General features: G+C 55.7%; 1 protein-coding gene across 1 annotated transcript in view; it reads right to left on the bottom strand.

Annotated features, from left to right (window-relative positions):
• The window catches only part of URB1 (URB1 ribosome biogenesis homolog), a 76,032-nt gene that overhangs the window by 29,810 nt on the left and 25,656 nt on the right, over positions 1-20,566 (bottom strand). The window contains exons 11-24 of the mRNA XM_052636357.1: positions 17,866-18,039; positions 17,041-17,170; positions 16,233-16,349; positions 14,758-14,870; positions 12,865-12,984; positions 11,279-11,395; positions 10,424-10,562; positions 9,464-9,634; positions 8,071-8,264; positions 5,713-5,955; positions 4,646-4,825; positions 2,373-3,231; positions 1,325-1,526; positions 480-663 (exon numbers count right to left, since the gene is read on the bottom strand). Coding sequence (XP_052492317.1) covers positions 480-663; positions 1,325-1,526; positions 2,373-3,231; positions 4,646-4,825; positions 5,713-5,955; positions 8,071-8,264; positions 9,464-9,634; positions 10,424-10,562; positions 11,279-11,395; positions 12,865-12,984; positions 14,758-14,870; positions 16,233-16,349; positions 17,041-17,170; positions 17,866-18,039 — 2,943 coding nt within the window. The remainder of the gene's footprint in view (positions 1-479; positions 664-1,324; positions 1,527-2,372; positions 3,232-4,645; positions 4,826-5,712; positions 5,956-8,070; positions 8,265-9,463; positions 9,635-10,423; positions 10,563-11,278; positions 11,396-12,864; positions 12,985-14,757; positions 14,871-16,232; positions 16,350-17,040; positions 17,171-17,865; positions 18,040-20,566) is intronic.

The following is a 20,566-nucleotide window of genomic DNA, read 5'->3' as shown; positions in this document are numbered from 1 at the left end:
CTGATCTCAAAGCCAGACAAGGATATTACAAGAAAATAAAATTTTAAGCTTATACCCTTCATGGACAGATATACCAAAATTCTTAATAAAATATCAGCAAATCAAATCCAAGAGTACATAAAAATAGTAATATGTCATGACTGAGCAGGTTTAACCTAGGAATGCAAGGTTGGTTTAATGTTCAAAAATCAATTAATATAATTCAGCTTATTAACAGTCTAACACAAAACCAGATAACTATCTCAGGAGGTGCAACAAAAGAGCATTTTGACAAATCTCTACATCCATTTCTGACGCAAGATGGCTCATCATTTCAGAGCTTGCCCTCCACCTGCCTTTCGCCTCTAAGACATGGCCCCTCTTATTCCCTGCTAGGTTGAACTCATGCCCCCAGCTTAAATGTATCTGTAAACCTCGGTCTGTCTATCTCCCTCCTTTCCTTATGCATCTAACCAGGGTCCCTAATAAGAAACACCTACCAACAGTTCGTTTAACCTCAGCAGCATTTGCTTCTCCTGATCCTGGGGACCATCCTCCTGCTGGCCGCCACTGAAGGATGCAATTAGCCACTGCACACAGGCCTTCAGTAGAGTCTTCTTCCAGGCTTGCAGCTCTTCTGCCGACCCTTCCAGGATGGCTGAGACGGCGTCAGCCACGACCCAGCTGCAGCAGGAGACAAAAATCCAGGGTTCGAGGCTTTTGGTATAATCCAACATCACAACAGGCCACAGAAGACAAACACCCTGAGTCCCAGTCCCTACAACTAACTCCCCAAGCTCAGAAATCAGAGGCTTCACCTGCCCCTTACTCAAATTTCAAAGATGTACCAGAACTTTATGACGAGGAGAAACACTATTAACACACCAGAAAAAGAATATATTGTCCAGACTCTGTCTAATCAAGCTATCTCAGCCTCAGCACTATTGACATTCGGGGCCAGATAATTCTTTCTTTGGGGGGGAAGGGCCTTTCCTATGCATTACAGGATATTTAGCTGTACTCTTGGCCTTTATCCTCTGGAAGCCAGAAGCTAGACTCTCCAGTCCCATATCGTGACAATAAAAAAATGTGAGACAATGCCAACTGTCCCCTGGAGTGGGCAAAATCTCCTGATAGAGGACCATGGCTCTAAGGGACTCAGAACCATCCACTTATGGACAAGGACTCACTCCAGCCAGGATGCTGTTAAGATGGGTTCTCAAAGGAACTGCCTCCTCACTGGCGGACACAACCACAGGGCAGCAACTTTCACGGTTTCTTAAGCACTACAGGGAAGGGGAAGCTGGGACAGGAAGGACCATCAGACAGGGCTGAGCTTTCATACCTCGTGTGACTGGCTGGAGTCTGCAGCAAGCTGGGCAAGCGGTCCATGAGGGCACGCAGGTCCTTGGCTCTGGCAAACGGGACCAGCTGGGCCAGGATCTGCTGTGGCAGCCCGGACTCTGGGGGCCCATCAGCACTGAGAAGCCTGGTCTGCAGCGGCGTCCACAGAGCCTTCCTCAAGACAGGAATGACAGCGGAGGAAGCTGGGGCAGAGACGAACGAGAGGAGGGTCGGACGCCACGGAGCACCAGAACCAGCTCAGTGCTTTAGGAACCTTGTGACCTGGGTGAGGTCACACTAGTGGCTCGAGGTGGGACCCCAGCGAATTTTGATGCCGTGGAAATTGACAAATGCTACACATTAGTCTCCCCTGAGAGCCGGATGTGGAAACATTCAGCAGCACGCCACTGGCCATCTGTCAACACTCAACCCTCACAGGGACCGTTCAGCCCCGTGGGCCCCAGCTCAAAGGTCATGATGAGATGGTGAGCACTCAAGTCCTGAACTCACTCGTGAATAGGAGAGGGGCAGGGAGAGCCACAGGCTGTGCGAGTGGAAGGCCTCTTACTTTGTAAGAACATTTTTTTGTCATTGATGATATCAAGCCATGCGGCACAGAGGCAGAGCAGTGAGCAAAATGCCATTCATACATACTGGCAAAAAGGAATTAAACTGGGGTGATCAGAAAGTGCCTCAAATCTGAGACCAGTGGGGGAAGAGAGAGAGCTGGGTACGCCTGAATGGCTCCGCTCAGCAAGCTCAACCAATGTGCTGGACGGTGGGGAAAGGGGCAAAGGACCCTCACCCAGGCGAGGCCCTCTCCCCCTAGCGAGACCCAGACAGAGCTGCTCCATCCTTGGCCCCCAGTGGCCACAGCTACTGCCCCAGCTTCCTCTGGGTAACTCGGAGTCAACTCGGGAGCTGGGGCAGACACCAGCAGGGAAACAGAGCTAAATGGACCCCTGGAACATGAGGCTCCAGGGCTTAAGGGTGGACACACGTGCAGGAAGGGACAGGGCCCTACCGGCTGCCCCCAGCCGCCCCTTTACCTCCTGTGGGGCGTGTGAAGCGCCCCTGCGTCCTGCCCTGCAGGTACACGTGGACGACGGGGAGGAAGTCGTCTGGGGCCTCCCGCAGGCGGAGTCCGGAGCCGGCCCGCTGGCACCAGCGCTCGAAGCGCAGCCGGTGCGGCCAGCTGTGCCGCAGGAGCAGGGCCGCCGTGGCCAGGGCTGCTGGCGTCCGCCGCGCCAGGCAGTCGTCGAGCAGGGTTAGCCCGACCGTGGGGACCAGCGCCGGCTCCCTTTGCAGAGCCCCAAGCAGCACGGCGTCCAGCTCAGCCACGGCCAGCGTGGGCAGCAGAGCCGCCAGGCCCCGCACGTACTCGGAGGCCCAGAGGAGCTCCCCACTCTGCGGCTTCTCCTGGGCGTGGCTGCTCAGCAGCTGGACCAGGGTCCTCCCGAGGGCGGTCAGCGGTTTCTCCTTCCGGGGGGGCTGGGTGGGTCGCTGGGTGGCCAGGCGGGCCTCGGGCAGGCTCAGCAGGGCCAGGGTGACCTCCCGGAGCGGGGCGTCCTCCATGTAGGGGTGCAGCTCCCGCAGGGCCTCGAGCGGAGGGAGGAGGGTCTTCGGCGTCGATGTGGCTGAGCCGGCCCTCGGGCTGCGCAGCTCACGAAGGACACTCTGGGTGACGGCCTCTGAGTACCTGGCCAGCAGGCCCAGCTGACCGAGGCTCCGCAGGGCCGGGGCACTGGCCACCAGCAGTGGAAGGATCCCCGAGCTGAGGCTAGCCGCCAGGAGCTTCACGAGGACCGGGCTGAGGGCATGCGGCGGGAGGGCCTGCTGCTCCAGGGCCAGGAACCAGCCCTCCAGCGTGGGGTGTCTGAGGACAGCCACCAGCACCTCCTCCAGCGTCTGGAACAGAGCCACAGGGCAGAGGCCTCAGCTGCCGCCCCGCCAGCGGCTGCCCTCGAGCCGGACAGACAGCAGAGGGCAGCTTTCCTTAGCCACCCTCGGCCTCAAGCTCATGCTTCCCTGCCCTTCTTGGGGGGTGCCCACAGCACCCCAAACCAGACCCACCCAGAGCTGTGACCCCACTGGAATGCACCTCCTCCCGGATGAGACCAACGGGCCTGGATTGTAACTCAGATGGAGCCCCTCTGCCCCGAGACCAGCAGGAATCTGATGAACGGAGGCTGAATGAACTAACTGTGCAGAGAAACTGCTCTCCACGGTCATTCGGGCAGGCCGGGGCTACGCAGAGATGCTGACATGCGATTATGATCCATCGTCTTCTGGTCTCTCCCTAGCAACCCTGCCCTCCTAAGTAAATCTGGGCGAGGGACGCGAGTACCACCTGACCACAGGGACAGGGTGGCCTCCACTGAGAAGAGATTCTGTGGTTGAGGGAGGTGAGCAGGGCTTACACGAGCCAGAACTGAAGGTGAGCCTGCATCCACTCTCAGAAGGAGACTAGGCCCTCAGGGAACAAACTCTGACCCCGAGACTAGTTTAAACCACTGAGCAGAGAGCAGCCGAGCACCCTTTGCTGCATCAGAGAGGGATCTGATTCAGCCGTGCCGCACACGGTTCCTAGCCAAGGAGGCCACCCAGCCCCTGGGGACAGAAATCTATTTTTCTCCTTATTTACTCTTCAGGGAAGGGAAGAGGAGCCTACGAATTTGCCAACTGAGCTTTCCCAAGTGAAAACAGCAAAGCACAGATTAGGAGTGCTATGCCTGACGACTGGCTAACAGATGGCCGTGCACCAACCCCGCCCCCGCCCCAAAGCCCCCTGGAGACCAAAGCAAGGGAGCCCGGCATTTGATTATGAATTGAGGAACATGCCTGCTTCCTGAACCCCATATAACATATCAAATGGCAAAGGGTGAGAAAGACTTGGTCGGGCCTTAGGTAAGCAGCTGATTGCCAAGCCACCAACAAGAGAAGGAGGCTCACTTTTCTCGGGCAGAGTGGTCGCTGAAGTATTCACAATGGAGGGCCGCACCCCTACCCAACCTTTACTCCATACAGGCCACAACCCTTTCCGAGGAAAAGATGCAGGCTGGGTTCTCAGGATGCGCGGGGCACACAGTGGGAGGGAAAAGTGTTCACAGAAGGGGAATGTGAGAACCCAAAGTGAACGTGCCTCCCTCGGGATGAGGGTGGGGGTGCGGGTGGTGTTCAGTATCTCCTCTAGTGGCCTCTGCTTTTCCCTGCTTCCCTGCAGAGAACAGGTGCTAGCTTCCAACCAGAATGTAGGGAAAACCAGCGTCTATAACCTCCCAGGAGAAAGGCCAACAGGAAGGGGGAAGAAGGGTGGCCGTACCTTGTCGCTGGCCAGCTCCAGAGAGGCCACGGACTCCATGTCCACAAAGAGGTCGGACTCCGCCTGGGCGGCCTGGCACTTCTGCTGGTTCTGGGCGTCCAGCTGCTGGCAGTGGATGACCAGGCGCCGGAGGAGATCCAGGAGGAACTGCAGCAGGGGCGGCCCGGCACTCCGGCCCAGCTGTGAGGCAAGATACACGACCCTCAGGCCTGGAAGGGCCGACACTCACCGCCAGGTCTCCCAGGACAGATCAGGTGACGCTGCCAGAAACCAGGATCAAAGAGGGAGACGGGCCTCAAACGGCAACACCAACAACATCGAAGTCATGTCTCAGTAAGACGTGCGTGCTAAGTCACTTCAGTTGTGCCCGACTTTCTGTGACCCTCTGGACTGTGGCCTGCCAGGCTCCTCTGTCCATGGGATTCTCCAGGCAGGAATACCGGAGTGGGTCGCCATTTCCTCCCCCAGGGCATCTTCCCCACCCAGGGATTGAACCTGTGTCTCCTGCATTGGCAGGCGGTTCTTGACCATTAGCACCACCTGGGAGGCCGTCTTAATTAAGACATGTTCTCCTAAATCTTCATGGAACAGAGGTTTGTTTTGACCAAGATTGAAGAGGAAAGCGCCCTGCCCCCCCGCAAAAAATCTAAGCTAAAACTCTGGTAAAGCACCTCAGGGACAGAACGCTCAACAATGAGCTACCAAATTTAAACTAGTGAAGGAAGATGGAAGGCCTGGCCGTGACGCTGACCTGGTCAGCCATTGGCAGGGCCCCGTCCTGACCGATCGTTGCCTGGGTGACCAAGTTCAGCTGCGTTGGGCTCCCCATCTGGGATCTAGACCTCTGCTCCAGGGAGAAGGGAGCCAGACCAGCCACCCGGGCGCCCTGACTATAGGCCTGCCCAGGGCCCTGTGCACTGGCCACCACCCTCCCCAAGTGCAGAACAAGCAGGGCGACAGCAGGGCCCCGAGATGCTCCAATCCACACTACCACTCAGTTCGGACCCGACTGGCAGAAGCCGCACTCGCTGTGGGCGGTGATGCAGGGGACCAGGGGCAGCACTCACCTGGGCGAAGTTCTCCACGGCGCTCCTGATGTACAGCAGCAGGTGTTTGGCGGCACGCAGGGCCTGGTGCATCGGGAGGCGCAGGAGGGCGGCCCGCAGCTGCGCCTGAACCCCCTCGTCCAGGAGCAGGAGCCCACCTGGGCCCTGGCCTTGGTCCTGACTGGCGTAGGCCGTCTGCAGCAGGGAGGAGAAGGACGGGGCCGCGGGGCCTGGCGGGGCAGGGCTGCCTGAAGTCTGCAGCGGCTGGGGGACAGCAGAGGTGAGAAGGGCAGACGGATCAGCCCAGGGGGCCAAAGGCACGGAGTGTGGCGACAGGGACGGGCGACACGCACGACAGTGGGGTGCTTCACAGAAAGTCACCCGCTGATGCTGAAAACCACGGGACCCCGTCAAGTCCAACACGCTCGGTCACACATGTTTTATCCTAGTGTGTGTTCACGTGAGGGCGCTGGGTGGGGGAGGTTATTTACACGCCCTGGAGAACCGGAGCCACCCAGGACAAAGACAGGACTTCACTCAAATGGGAATCACTGTGATCAATCCCTGCAGACTGCGAAGTCCTGCCCCGGGAAGGGGCCAGCTCAGTGAGCTGCAGACCTTTCAAAGGCCTCCCCGGGAAGGATGGGATGACAGGGGCTGCATGGAAGACAGATTCCTGCAACCAGCCTGCCTCAAAGGGGTTCACTTCTTCTAACTTCATTCCCAACTGCCATCTTTATTCACCCCACGTGGCCTGTACTGTTATACCTCCAAACACTCCGCTTCCTAAGGCCAACACAACTAGGCTACGTGAGCCCTGAAACTCAGCGGGGCTGAAGGTGGGGTCCCTGGGCCAGCAGTAGCATCAACCAGGAACCTGCTAAAGATGCAGACTCCCGGGCCCGCACCGACCTGCTGAACAGACTTGCCCGGGGACTGAGCATCTGGGGATCCGGATGCGCCACTGTGGGTGGGAACTGCCTGTGCCCAGCTCCACAGGGTGGATGCTGACCCTAGGAGCACCGTGGCACCGCCTGACTGCTGACCCATCGGAGCTGCTGTGTGGCTCTGACCAGCTCTTGACCACGGTCTGGCAGGCGGGAAGGCGGTGATAGCCGGGACGGGCCTGGGCTCTGGCGCCCGGCTGCCTGGCAAAACCCTGAGTCCACCGCTGACTGGTGGTGGAGCTGCTCTGCACCTCCGTTTCCCCATGTGTATGATGAGGACAGGAAGTCCTGACCTTCTCTGAGTTGGGAGGGTTACATGGTGGAAAAGATACATACTGCCCTTAGAGGGCGGAGAAGGCAATGGCACCCCACTCCAGTACTCTTGCCTGGAAAATCCCACGGACGGAGGAGCCTGGTAGGCTGCAGTCCATGGGGTCACTGAGGGTCGGACATGACTGAGCGACTTCACTTTCACTTTTCACTTTCATGCATTGGAGAAGGCAATGGCAACCCACGCAAGTGTTCTTGCCTGGAGAATCCTAGTGACGGGGGAGCCTGGTGGGCTGCCGTCTATGGGGTCGCACAGAGTTGGACACGATTGAAGTGACTTGGCAGCCCTTTGGGGGAGGTCCTGACAAACAGCAAACACGCAATCAACCTTAGCTATTGCTACCAAGTCCATGAGGCAAGGAGTCCTGGCTGCCTGCTTTTTTAAGAGCAGCCACAACTGAATGAAAACACAAAAATGCACACGCCAAGTGACCTTCCTGCCCCACTCAGCAATCCTCAGTCCTCTGCGTTAGAGCCAGACCTGCAGCACCCCTTTTAACAACTTATTTACCACCGACATATTAATTCTCCTTTCACTGCCTGAATGTTATTGAGTGGAGTTATTTCAATATTCACTTAACGTAACAAACAGCCAGCCACCCCTGTTAATTTCTGCAAAAAACTCCTGGTCAATAATGTGCTAAGAATGCAGTCCTCACCAAGAGAAAACGGGTTTCCTTCTTTCCTTTTTTGCTTTTCCAGTTTTAGCAGAATGTAGCTAGCTGGCGGCCTTCAGGGGCCAGGTCTGACTGCTGGGCACGCCTGTTCTAGGGGGTGCTAGGGTGCCTGGACGAGGGCCACAAGGCCAGCGTGTACAGACCGTGCAGAAAGGGAAAAGACGGGACCTCCTCCCTCCAGTCACACGGCCAGCGGGGATTTCATTCTGCCCCATGACTGAGCCGCTTTGAATCTCAACATGTCAGCTGACCCCCACTGCGCTGCCTCTTCTAACCAAGGAAAATGAGAAAGTGAAGAAAGCTCACCCCGTGAGCTGAGAAAAGCTATACGTCTGGGCTACAAGCTGCCGCGGCCCACGGGCAGGGGCCTCCGGGGCTTCCCAGGGAAAGGAAGGCCTGGTTTCCGCAGGGTCGCAGTGGCTCACCAGGGCCTCGCGGGCTGGCTCCGGGATCCAGAGGCTGTAGTATTTGTTGAACTGGGACAGTAGGCAGCGGCAAGGCAGGCTCGGAGGCTCCAACTGGTCGTAAGACTGAAGCAGAAGACACAGGGCCAGCGGGTCTCTCTGGGTGTGGAGCAGGTCAGTGAGAACCCCGGTCAGGTACGCCACGATGCTCTCTCCTGTGTGGGAGGAAGGAGCTTGCTGGGACCATCAGTCACCCCAACCCCCACATGAATTCGAGACCCAGGAAAGATTCATCATGACTCGAAGGGATCACACGACCGCAGTGGAAGGCAAAGGCTACCACCGCAGACCACACCAGACTTTTACTTAAACACATAGCACACAGTCGGACTGCAGGTGTGGAGGCCCAGAAGTGGGAGACCCAGGCCTGGAAGAGGCGAGGCCAAGGCCTCTGGGATCTGCTTGATGCAAACCAAGCCACTTCCTCTCTTCCTCAGCACACGGCCTCCCTGCAGTCAGGCGGGGACCCCACAACTGGCTTAGCCACTTCCGGGCCTGGCCAGAGCAGCCTGCGGGACTGTCCACTCACTCTTCCCCTCCACAGGCACTCTGGGTGCTGTATGTTGAGACGACACAGATAATAAGATGTGAGCAGCCGTGATCTCCTGCACGACAACCACCCAGGAGAGCACCTGACCTGTCCTGGACAATGTCAAGAAAGAGACCCTTAGTCCCTAAACCGCTGATGCATTGGAACGTAGCTGTTTACTGCAGCAAATCCCGAACGATCCTGACTAAATGACACCACTGTGCTCAGTGAGTGCTTCCTTTGGTCTATGTTTCCTGGATACCCAGAAGAGATGAAGGATTTGTCCCTTAGCATCAAGATGTCTGTTAGCTGATCAGTTGTATCCGACTCTTTGGGATCCCTTGGACTGCAGCCCTCCAGGATCCTCTGTCCATGGGATTCTCCAGGCAAGAATACTGGAGTGGGTTTCCATACCCTTCTCCAGGGGATTTTCCCGACTAAGGGATCGAACCCAGGTCTCCAGCACTGGCAGGCGGGTTCTTTACCATCTGGGCCACGAGGGAAGCGCTCAGCATCAAGATAATCATGAGTAAAGACCAAAGAGGAAACACTGGTGTGACCACAGGTGTCTGCGGCCACGCAAACACACAATTTCAGGCTCCTCTGTCAGATGCCCCGTTCTCCCGACAGCCGAGTCAGCCTCTAGACACCTACTCCTGCACACTGGGCCCTACCAGCTGTGCAGCTGTCACTTCGGTGGGTTTCAACCCTTGCTGCCTTGGCTTTGCAGCAATTATTTCCAGAGCCCCTGGAAGCCCACCTTCCTACCCTCCAGAGACCCAGCTGGCCTGAGGCACCCAGAACACCCTGACCACGCAGGGGTACCTGCTTTGCTTTCTGTTCCAAGGAGCAATTTATTCCTGGCCTCCAGGGCGGCGGGGACCACGGCGCTGAATGGGAACGTGAGGAGGATCATGTCTTCATTCAGGACGAAGCCAACCTCCTCATCCAAGCCTTCGCTGCCCTCCACCAGCACATCCACCATGTCGAGGACATCTGGAGATGGAACGGCGGCGGGGAGTCAGGCCCAGGTAGAGAGGCACTGACGGTTTCTGCGGCAGGAAGCCCCCAGGGAGGGCTCGAAAGAGAACACTTGCACAGAGGGGAACAAAGAAAGCTGAACTTCTCTTGGGGAAAATGCTTAATGTAATGTTTGATTCTAAACAGATACGGTATTATCTGTAAAAATCTTCATTATCTCTGCCGGAAAAAATGCAGGATTATCCGCTCAGGTGATAATGGGTTGATGTTTCCTCGGGTGACACTGAGAAAAGCCCACAAACTTCGACCCGGATAGTCAGGGAAACAAGCCAACATCTGAGAAGCGACATGAGTGTACAGAGGTTAACAGACTAGGGCCACAGGGTCTGGAGCTGAACCCTGACCTTGCTGCATGCTCGCTGGGTAAGGCCAAGCAGACCACTTAGCCTCTCTGTGCCTGAACTGCCTCACCCGGACCTGCAGTGAGGACAGCCTGCCTGCTCTGAGGTTGTTTGTGAGGTTATACAAGGTAGGGTCTGTGAGGAGCTCAGAGCAGCACCTGGCACAGTGTAAACCCTGTGCAGATGAAAATAACACAGCGAGTAAGCCCCTGAACGCATTTCCTGCTACAGAAACAAACAAGGGGATTCCCAATTCCAGAGGGGGCCAATCTCTGACGCAAAGAAAGTGAGGGGACATCTGGCCTCTGCACGAGGCTTCAGAGAGCCATTCTGCTGCCGGTCTCTAACATGCCACGCTGGCTGGCTCTTCAGAAGCCAAGGAGCGCTGGGGAATGGCACCTACCGTCGATGTGGGAGATGGGAATGCTGGAGTCATCGGCGTCCTGCCGCGTCCCGGGAGCCTGCAGGGCGCTGGCTTCCTGGACAAAGTCAGACGCCTTGTCCGTGTACGAATACGGATTCGCCACCAACGTCAGGAGGACCTGAGCATTGAAGAGTCAAGTGGGAAGTGTTTAGGCAGTTACAGGTGGGATGAAAAGTGTGCCTAGAAGTCACAGGTGAAATAAAGGGAAGAGCAAGAATCTTAACAGGCCTTAGTAAGAGCAATACTTTTGCTGCCAAGTTTTTTAAAAAACAGTTCCTGTTGTAGAACTTTAAGAAATTATCTCCTTTTCACACTAGACTATTGCCTTTAATACTAATTCTGGTATACCACTGTGGGCTTCCTTGGTGGCTCAGATGGTAAAGAGTCTGCCTGCAGTGCAGGAGACCCGGGTTCAAGCCCTGGGTTGGGAACATACCCTGGAGAAGGAAATGGCAACCGACTGCAATATCCTTCCCTGGAAAATCCCACGGATGGAGGAGCCTGGCAGGCTACAGTTCATGGGGTCACAAATAGTCGGACATGACTGAGTGACTTCACCTTCACTTTAGTGTGCCACTAATCCCTCCTGTGAAAACGAATGCCCCCTCCCCCCAAAAAAAGAAAACGAATGCCCCCAGGGAAGTTAAATAGCACTCGATGACACATTCCCATTTTACAGATGCTAAAACTAAGTAGTTTCTCATGTCTCAGCAAGAATTAGGAAGTGAGCCAGGAAGAAAGGCCTCCTAGCTGCCTAAGAAACGCCTTAAATACACTAAGGACCACCGAGTACATCGTCCTGAACGCTCCTCTACACGGGAAATAGGCACTCACGCGTTCCAGAAACTGAATCACGGCCTCCTTGTTCTCCTCCGCCGTGTCATCCAAGTGCTCTAGCCACAGCTCCAGCTCTGGCCAGGTATGCTCAAACACGCCCGTGTCCCGCAGGATCTGTTGGGAGGCAGACCGCGGGGGTAAGTCAGGGCAGAACCCCGCTTTCTGAGGTCTCGGCCTCCTTTTGCCCCCGGAGGAGCTCACACGCGGCCGAAGTTCCATTCAGCTCTCCTCTGTAAGCTCCAGCTTGGAACAGCACTCCCCTCTGCCAGATGAGAGGTGGCTCCGGGCTCCATCAAAGGGAATCCAGCCCCGCGTCTTGCTGCTTATTCCTTCCCTTCGACTCCTAAAACACCCAACTGCCATCGGCAAGTCTGACTTTCAACCTGGACTTGATCCTCGGCCTGTGTGAGATTCCTCGAGACAAGGAGCCAGCCAGCCGTGCCATCTCAGCGTGGCCCCTCAAGAGCCAGGCCTGCGCCAGAAGCACCGCCGTTTCTGAGGGGAGAATGTGTTTCAAGGCAGGACTTGGTGAAGTGACAGCCCCACGTGGTCGGATGACAGGACTCTGGGTCTCGGCACTGAGGGAGAGCCTGGTAGACCCCTCCACCCACGTGCAGGGGGCGGTCGTGAGATCACACACCCGCACAGGCGTGCAGAGGCCAGAGGCCCAGGCCCAGACGCTCACTCCCTCCGGGCAGCTCACGTGAGGTTCGAGTGCCAGTGAAGACAACTGGCACATCTAGGAGAGGTGAAGTCTTGGTGCCCTGAACCCTTCTCTAGTGCTACCGGTGGTTAGTGAGCCTGCCTGCAACGCGGGAGACCTGGGCTCCAGCCCTGGGCGGTGACTGGCTGCCCACGCCAGTATTCCTGCCTGGAGAATCCCCTGGACAGAGGAGCCTGGCGGGCCCAAGTCCACGGGGTCGCAGAGACTCGGACACGACTGAGCGACTCAACTCCCAGACACAATGAATGTGATTTTTGTAGTGACTCCCCGCTGCCACCCAACCCCGTGACAAAGCAGGACCAAAGAACTGGATTTCCTAGCACTGCAGTTAAGACCTAAAGTAGCTCTGGAAAACTAGGTCAAGTATAAGAAAGAAGAGGCACCAACAAGCTCGTCTCCTTCCTCTAACTTTGGTGACACCTGGGCTGTGGTGACGGCCTAGGTCAAAAGGCTGGAGCCCTGGAGAGGGCTGAGTCTGGAGATGAAGGCCGAGGCATTGCCTACTAAACTGGTCCCCAGCGGGCGGGCAATCCAATGTTTACTGAGCCCGGATCACATGTCATTCCTTCTGCAGTTCTAGCTTTGTTATCCCCATTTGCCTCAAGAAAACTAAGTTCAGAGAGGTTAAGCAGGGAAGTCCGACCCCCCCGAAGGGGCGGAACCAGGGATCAAAGTGCTGACTTTCCCCACTTCACCAGGCCGCCTCTCAGGAACACAACCAGGTGAAGACAGAATAAATTACAGCTGCCATAAAACCCGCTCTCCTTAAATTATGTCGGTCCTAATACATTCTTAATTCAGCAAAGAAAGACTATGCGAAATGCTTCCAAAACTAGGAACTGGTATAGAAAAGGCTCACCTTCACAATCAGAAGTTTGGTTGATGACTTGAGCTGTGAATGGCCACTGGTCACAAACATTTTCATCAGTAAGTAAAACACCGATCGCTTGCCTCCAATAATTTCTGCATCTGGGCCTTCCTGGAGTTTGAATGACAAAGTTATAACAGAGATCACTGCTGCTGAGTGAATAGATACTACATGCCCAGGCTTTTCTCCAGCCTCTCACCTCATCTCAACCACCCCTTGGCAAGCCTGCTGCGATGTCAGACACGAGGAACCTCTGGAGTCAGCAGGCTCAGCCCCCCAGCCCCCAGCAGCAGTGGCAGCAACAATAGTCACAGCAGGAAGCAGGGGGACCTTCGGGTGCTTCACAGATGCTAACTCGCTTTATCCTCCCGACAAGCCTGAGCTGGGGATAACTGTCACCCCCTTTTCACACGTGCAGACACTGAGACACAAGGAGGTTAACAGGCTGTTTTAATGACTGAGGTGGGACGCAAGCCCAGGAGCCCTGGCGCAGATGCAGCTCCGGCCAGAGGCTGGTGGGGAACCACACCACCCGGGGCTACCCGACTCCACCCAATACCGTACGCGCTGCATCTCAGCAAGACGCCGATGTGATGTAACTGGTCCCTTTATACATGATTCAGACTCTCAGAGGCTTCTGGGCTTTGAGCACATGGAGCTCCAGACCCCGCTCAGACTCTGTGTCTTCCCAGGGAGTCCCTGCAGCCCCGATCTGAGCCCCTGAGGAACTGGCACTTACAGAGCCCAGCAGACCCTTATTAAAAGCAAAAACTGAAGCACAGGCTACAAACTACTATGTTAATACCAGCTCTTTCAAGATAAGAGGCCTCTCTGCTCACTTTCCAACTAAATCAGCGAGATCTCAATGGTCCGGGTCATCTGGGATGATAAACCAAACAGCCCAGACGCGTCATCTCTCTGCAGTCCTGGCAGTGACTTCACCGGGTTGAGAGCAGGTTCTGGGCCACACTCCCCGGGTTGCGTCCTGGACCCCCCCAAGACCCCAGAAGTCTCCTAACCACTCTGCGCTCCAGCTGCCTTTGTCTGTGAGTGGCGGTAAGCGAGCCGACACGTAGAACACTCGTGCCAAGCCTGGTGCTGAGTCCTGGACGAGAACTATTCTCAGCTGTGACACAGGTGAGCCGCAGAGAGAGGACTCAGGGGAGACACAGAGCCCCCAGTGCCATGGCGTTCTTGCACCTCTCTGGGAGTTTCACGTCTAATAGTGCCAACGTACACGTCCACACTAACGGTTCCTTACAAGAGCTCATGGGACACCTGAGTCATTAAAACAAGTCATCTGAGCTACTGAGATACACCCTTATCGACAGTGCTTAATTTGACCTGGTCATTTTCCCTCCCTGAACAGGGCGACATGGTGTCCTATATTTAAGCACACGGATGAACATCTCTAGCATCCTGAGTCCCCTTTATCGGTCAACATTATGCTCTCCAGAAAGGGCTATGAGACACTATCACAGACACAGAGAACAGCCTTTTCTCCACCAGCCTCAACCCTCTCCTGCCTTGGTGTCTATCTCCAGCTCCGTCTTGAGTCGTCCCAGGATGAGGACGAAAGAGAAGAAATGTATTTTGTTTCTTTCCAAAAAGGTTTTAAAAGGACCAGAAAAATGTAAAAGCCCTGTTAGAAAAACACAAAAACTCGCAGTATGCAGCAACGATGCCTTTTCAGCAAGGACGGCTAAGCACGTTTGTTTGCAGAGTAAAGAGATTCCTGGCTCACAAATCCAGACCTGGCCTCTGCGCCAAGGTTTTGCTCTAAGAGGAGAACCGCGGATGTCCTCCTCTGGAGCTGGAAATTCCCAGACGGCCGCCCAGCCTGCAGGGGAACTAAGGCTGCAGGGCGGGCTCTCGGCCTCTTACCTGGGCCTTTAACCATAGAAACTTGCTGGCGGGCAGCTCCAGGGCTACCTTAAGAATGTGGTGCTGCAGAAGCGGGGGCACCTCCTCCCGCAGGCCCTCCTCTGAGATGACCCCTGCGGGCAGACAAGAGGAAAACAGACGAGAAGTCAGGGGGAGGGGGACGCCTAGCTGCTGATGCCCCAGCCACGAGGATCCGACGAGGAACTGTTGGTGGAAATAGGAGGAAGGCTGTGCAGCTCAGCCCACCCTGCGCCCACTCTCCTGTCCACACGCCTCAGATCCCCCTGACCTGTGGTCACCCCAAACCTTTCACTCAAGAGCTGGGATGCCGCTGGGCCCAGGAAGCCCTTCCCTGCGCTCGGCCACGCTGACCACCTGACAGCTGGAAGCCCCCGGCACGTGGCCTCCATACAGTCTCCTGTCGGTGCGACCGCTGGTGAGGGACACAGGGCTTTCTCCCGGGACGGCCAGAATCTTATGCACAGCCTGTGGCCACCAGTACCCGAGGCAGGGTCCTCAGCCCCTGGCCTCATTTCTGGGTTAACCATTTACTTGGGAAGGACGCGGTGAGTAAACATTCAGTGGCCACATTCTAGCAAATCTCGTCTTCTCACGGCAAGAGAACTTTCTGCCTTTGAACCATCAAAAACTTAACTGTAGCTTTTTGAACAGAACTATCTCAACAGCTTAGATAAATTCCAAGACTGATTATTTCTGCAAGTCTTCCTCTGTCAGCCCAGTTATGAAGTCAATTTTAGTAGACAAATTTTTCCATCAAGGAAACATGGCCGGACAAGCATGATGTTACTTCTATAAGATGTGGTTTGAACCTGAGTCAAATCTGAGTAACTATGTTAAAAGTGTGTGTGTATGAACGGGACCTCCTCAGGGGCTCTCATTTCTGCACCCCTTTTCCTTTGAAAAGATGATTTAGAATCAACGCCACATAATCTCATCTACGTGGCTTCCCAGTGGTAAAGAAGAATCTCATCTATTTGGCACTAGTGGTGAAGAACCCACTTGCCGATGCAGGAAACATAAGAGACATAGGTTCAGCCCCTGGGTGGGGAAGATCCCCTGGAGGAGGCCATGGTAACCCACTCCGGTGTTCCCGCCTGGAGAATCCTATGGACTGAGGAGCCTGGCAGGCTACAACTCATGGGGTTGCAAAGAGTCGGACACGACTGACGCGACTTAGCACGCAATCTCATCTGCAGATCACCCCTGGCAGACAACTCAGCCTAGCTGGCTTCTCCCTTCTCTCTCCTGGTGCTGTTAAGTGTGCGTCTGATATTTCTGTAAAGAAGACCGGCGCTGATCCAGAAGAAAACAACCAAGCCAGTGGATCACACAAGCTGGCCAAACCGCCCACCAGCCTTCCCAGTCCTGTGCCCTGGGCACCCAGTTTATCTGCGGCCCCTTCAGCCCCACGGGCAGGCCCGGCGGAGGGGCACCTGCCATCGCTCAGGACGCACCTCTCAGGAGCTTGCTGAAGTCAAAGTTGTACTGCATGACCACGTGTGGGACCACCTTCTGGTAGAGGCAAATGACCTGGAGCAGCACGGCTTTCAGAAGAACGGTTTCTGCATCATCTGAATCAGAACTGAACAGTGTGAATCAGGAAACACCCTGGTTCTCTGTCCTTAATCAGTAAGCAATCCTGTCACGGTCAACTGCACGCGGAACACCGAGGCTGCAGACAGATGCCCGCGGAGCGAGATTTAGGGAGTCAATGTGGTAAAGAAGTCAAGACTGCTCAAACAGGCTGGCTCTAAACCCCCACTTCACTGCTGTGACCCTGGGCAGGGTAAAGCTACTTGGGCTCTTTGTGCTTCAGGGGCCTTGTCTGAACAAGGGGGACACACAGCAGGGCCTAACCCCCACAGAGCCGAGAGAAGGATTAAACAGGACAGAGATACAAGACACAAACCACCATGCCTCGCCAAGGCCAAGGTCCGAGGCAACGCGTTTTACTACCCGGGGGTAAGTTCTACCTGCAGAACGAAAGAGTGTCCTATGCCTGCCGCCACCCTCCACCCACCAAAGGCCAGAGCACACAGCATCTATCACGCAAGGGTGGAGAGAGATGTGCGTGGTGCTTGCATAAGGCTTGGGCACATTTCTAGCAGATGTTAAAACTCAAAGTACGATGCCAGGCTCCTCCTCCTCACTAAGCCAAAAAGGACACAGGCCCCTTTAAGAGTCAGAGAGGGCTTCACAAGCTCCCCGGGTGAGGAGGCTCCCGGGCTGCCTGGGCCAGCAGTGTCTGCAAACAGCCCTCACCGCTCTCAGGGGCCACGCAGGGAGCAGCAGCCCTGCTGGCGTTTTTCTTTCCTTTCTCGTCCTCCTGTTCTGCATCCTGCTTCCTAAGAGACTGCCAGACCCAGACGATGGCATTCAGGTCTGGTAAAATCTGAAAGGAAACAAACAAGCAAAAAATCAGTCACATTGAGAGGAAGAGAAACGAACTGATCCCACTGATGATGAGATGCAAAGAACAGGGGAGAGGGGTCAGCACGTGCGAGTGTGCAAGGGAGAGACCCTGGCCTCTGGGAGCTCTGTTTTGGGGTATAAGTCCCTGAACCGAGCCTGGTAAGGAGCTGGTGAGCACACAAGTGCATGCTCAGTCGCTCACTTTGTCGCTCTTTGCGACCCCATGGACTGTCGCCCGCCAGGCTTCTCCATCCGTCGGATGAAGACACAAGCACTGATCATGAAAAGACACCCCTAAAGACTCGCTCACCAGAGCCGGACGTTAGGAACGAAGCAATTCACCCTTAGGACCGGCTAGGGGCACCCTGCCCAGCAAGCCCGTGGATGGCTCTTCTGGGCGGTCAGCCAGGCCACGGATGCCCAGCCTCCCTGCTCGTCAGACCAAGCCTGGGGAGGAGGGAGCAGGCTGCCTCTCGCTGCGGCCCCAGCCCGGCCAGTGTGCAGCGGCAGGGAGGGGAGCGAAGTGGTGCAACGGTTCCTAAGGAGATCAGAGGTCCCAAGAGTGGCCCCCCACCACTTGCCTTCACTTCACCCCCACCCTCTGCGCCCCCGAGCTCGTCTCTCCCAGCTGCTGTGCGACCTGTAAGGAGAGGCCACACCTGGCTCCGGGCCTACCTTGCTCAGAGCTTCTCTGAAGAGCCGCACGAAGTCTTCCATCATGGCGGCCGTGTAGACGCCCGACTCCTGCCAGGCCTCTTTATTCAGGCAGTGCTCGATGGTCTTCAAGGCTCTCTTCAAAATGACGGCGACAAGGGATAAAGCTGTGTGTTTCACGGATACGCTGTCCAACTGGGAAGAAAACAAAGAGTTGAGTCCACAAACGTCTTCGGATGGCCCTGGTGGACCCAGGGCATGCTGGCCTTTCCTGGGGGCCTGATGGCCTCCGCCCGCTTGCACTCCTGCAGACCTGACCTCAGCTGATGCTGGGAGGCTGGTTACTAAAGGAGAGGAGTCTGATGGTTATTCCTGATTTTTAGTCCACTGTCTGTTTTGGACAAGTCTTCTCTGACAACTGCCAGACTCACAAGGATAATCCGCGTCAGTGCAGCCGAGGCCCCACCAGGACCTGACCAGCCCCTGAAGAGGCACTTCTTGTCAGCTGCAGAGATGATAAGCAAAGGTACCAGGCACCTGGGTCTGAAGAGCCACCTCTAAGCTCACCGCAGCCCCCACCGCAGGCCTCCCACACCCAGACTCTCTACTTGGATTCGGATGACAGCCAGGAGACCTTCAACACTCTCACTTGCCGCGGAGACTAATGTTCAAGAGCCTGTGCTATCAGCACCAAGGGGGAAGTGAGGCCCCTGGTGATGGCGGTGTGCCCCAGGCCAGCAGGAGCGAGGACATCTTCTGGGCACCGGGGAGACATGTTCCATCACAGGCCCAGACCAGCCCACTGCCATCAGCCCCAGGGGACTCCTAAGGACAGAGAAGCCCAGGGAACACTGGGTAGGATACTGTAGCTTAAGAGTCAAGTAGAATTAACAAGGTTTTCTGATGGACCTGCAGTCTAATAACACCCCAGGCCCCCAGCATTCCAATCAGCTGGTGTCTCATTTTATATGGACGTGGTACTCTCAAGAAGGGCTATGTTAAATGCCCTGAACCAATAACCACCCCCACCCTGTCATCATTTCAAAGGCAGGACTGAAATGAGTGCTCAACGTGTATATCCGCCGGCTTGGAACACGAAGCTTGGCCAACAGCCTGAGGCCTTATCTCCGAACAGCCTTCTAATTTCCCGTTTGTAAAACGAGCTCACTCTTTTCTTTCTGGTTCTAAAATCTACGCTATTAAAATTTAATAGATAAAACTGTAATGAACAGAAGGAAAATGTCATTCGACAACCCCCACACACACACTCCTAACTCCACCCCCGAGACACACCTGTCTCTGGTGTCACTCACGTGAACACAGATACAGCTGGGAAAGGGCCACGGACGGGAAGACAGAGCCTCAGCTTCCCCTTAGCTGGCCCTGGGCCTGCACAGGAGGACGGTGGCCTCAGGAAAAAAGGAGGACGTGTCCTCTACCCCAGCCCGAGGCCGCCCCATGCAGGGCATGAACATCCCCGGGGCACAACTCCTCTGTCCTGGGAGTGAGACAGCCTTTGACATCCCAGGCCGCTGGGGAAAGACCAGGGTTGGCTCAAAGCGGAGAGGAAATGCAGCCAGCCATCACCTCCCACCCACAAGAGGCAGCGTCAGACATCCCCCTCTCAACTCGACTTTCTTGCAAGTCTCTTGGGATAAACTGTTTTGTGTCTCACAAAACAGATGGGCAAGCTAGCTGGGTCCTAGCTCCGGTTCTGGGATTTGGCCACCAGAGCAAACAAGCCATCCTGCCAGGTCCCACCCAGGCCTCTTCTGTCTACTCCACACACCCCACCGCTCTCTCAGCACCATCCCTGGATGGGAGAAGAAAAACTCTCATCCCACAGTACAATCCGAGGAGTTGGGGCCACTTTATGGCAAACGCCCCGTGCGCACTTGGTCCAAACCATGCTCTGTGACCCACCGTGGCAGATCCTGGTCTTCTGTGCTCACACCCCAACCAGCCTGCCTGAAACACAGGGATTCCACCCGCCCTGAGGAAGCCCCAAGCCCTGCACCGCTCTGAACACCTGGCCTCTGCCAGGTGGGTCTTGAGGTAACAGGCAGGCAACTGGCAGGACCCAGAACCCATGTGTGCGTGCTAATTTGCTTCAGTCGTGTCTGACTCTGTGCGACCCTATGGACCATACCCAGCCAGGCTCCTCTGTCCTTGGGGATTCTTCAGGCATGATACTGGAGTGGGTTGCCACGCCCTCCTCCAGAGGATCTTCTCGACCCAGGGATTGAACCTGCATCTACTCATGGTCTCCTGCATTAGCAGGCAGGCTCTTTACCACCAGCGCTACCTGGGAAGCCCAGGATCCATGTGCTAACAACTCACGGCAGATTTGGCTCAGGCCATGATGCTACAGTGAACAAGGCATGGGCCCCTCACAATGTGGCTTCTGCTGAGCCTTGGATCTTTATGATAGACGATGACACAGAATCTGAGGATCAAGTTTCTCCATGAACACGTCCTCCCCAAACTCCTGAAACAGCTGGGCCTCAAAGTCAGTGCTCCCCAGGAAAGTTAGCACTATTCGTTTAAAGCTCAGAAGAAAGGATTTGCCAGGCAAATGTCAGGCCCACTCTGTCCAAAGATCCTCAAGTAATGAGACGTCAATGCGTGACACTGGGCTGCAGCTGAGCACACATACCCTCCTATGATTCCAGCCCCTGCTCCCCCCACCCCTTATCGACAAAGGCCCAGAGCCACACAGGAT

This window comes from Budorcas taxicolor, chromosome 1 (assembly GCF_023091745.1).
Source record: "Budorcas taxicolor isolate Tak-1 chromosome 1, Takin1.1, whole genome shotgun sequence".
In the NCBI taxonomy this organism is placed as follows: Eukaryota; Metazoa; Chordata; class Mammalia; order Artiodactyla; family Bovidae; genus Budorcas; species Budorcas taxicolor.
Note: the sequence above shows the minus strand (reverse complement) of the source record. Positions and strands in the feature narration are given on the sequence as shown.